General features: G+C 43.7%; 1 protein-coding gene across 1 annotated transcript in view; it reads right to left on the reverse strand.

Moving 5' to 3' along the window:
* The window catches only part of Pmar_PMAR027761 (cysteine proteinase 3 precursor, putative), a gene marked incomplete at both ends in the record, with an annotated part of 3,152 nt that extends 2,729 nt beyond the window's left edge, over positions 1–423 (reverse strand). Inside the window, 3 exons of the mRNA XM_002767654.1 lie at positions 79–167; positions 212–289; positions 331–423. Of these exons, the coding sequence (XP_002767700.1) occupies positions 79–167; positions 212–289; positions 331–423 (260 nt within the window). The remainder of the gene's footprint in view (positions 1–78; positions 168–211; positions 290–330) is intronic.
* Between the last annotated feature and the right edge of the window lie 602 nt (positions 424–1,025).

Below are 1,025 nucleotides of genomic sequence, written 5' to 3' on the forward strand. Positions count from 1 at the left end.
CGCTCGCCAAGATCTTTCTAATGAGTTACAGACAATTGCACATTTTGTAGGCGGCCATAGAGGAGGCGATTCGCTCACATCTCGTCAGAGGCCATATTGACAAAATGCTGCTCGAGCCCATCATAAAAGCTCACGTGCTGTAAGCCCGACTGCATCACTTGACGAACCTAATACTTATACAATACATCTAATGAGGAATAAGGAAACTTACCGTCATCTGAATGTGAAGATCAATATAGGGCAATTTCATAACGAAAGAGGCGGCGAAGGACGGTGGAAATCTCGGGGGCTACAACGAGAGATGACAACAAGGCGGACCACACAGCTTACAGTAGGGTTGTAATTCAGCATGATATCACCTACACAGAGTGTGCCCATAAAATGAGCCATAAGTACGTACAGAGATGGTATGAGGAGCTGCATTAGAACTAACTGCTAGAAATAATGCTGCAAAGAACGTACGTTCGCTTTTCTTAGCTCAACAATTTCTCCACTACTCATGGAACTTCACACATGAATTAGATTTGGAAACCAACAAAAGTTTCCTCTAAATTTTCATATCGTCACCTACACATGTTTGCATATGGACCAGCACAGCCCTCTAATAACACAACATTACATAAGTTGTTACAGTTGAGGTCCATTCGAAAGAGTATGTTCATGCTGAACACTTCTCCTCACAGCCCCACCTTGGCTCCGACTACTACTACCATCACCAGTCACGACATCGATGGCTTCATGTAGTATCTACCACATTGCTGTGATTGCCACCAAACGAGGGGAGGCCTACATCCTTAGGCAGGAGGAGCTTCTTGAGCCGCTCCGATACTACCTCCTCCTCATCATCATCGTCCTACATCAATGACATAAATGCCTTCGCAATTGCAATTTACACGACATGTTGCAATCTCGCTCGCCCTCATATAAGGGTGGTGATTTTCTCGTTCGCCCTCAGATATCAGTAACACTTCCGAATATTATGGTTTCATTCGAGTATATAATATCATTATATCTATGCTCTGTTA

This window comes from Perkinsus marinus, assembly GCF_000006405.1.
Source record: "Perkinsus marinus ATCC 50983 genomic scaffold scf_1104296970268, whole genome shotgun sequence".
Classification (NCBI taxonomy): domain Eukaryota; phylum Perkinsozoa; order Perkinsida; family Perkinsidae; genus Perkinsus; species Perkinsus marinus.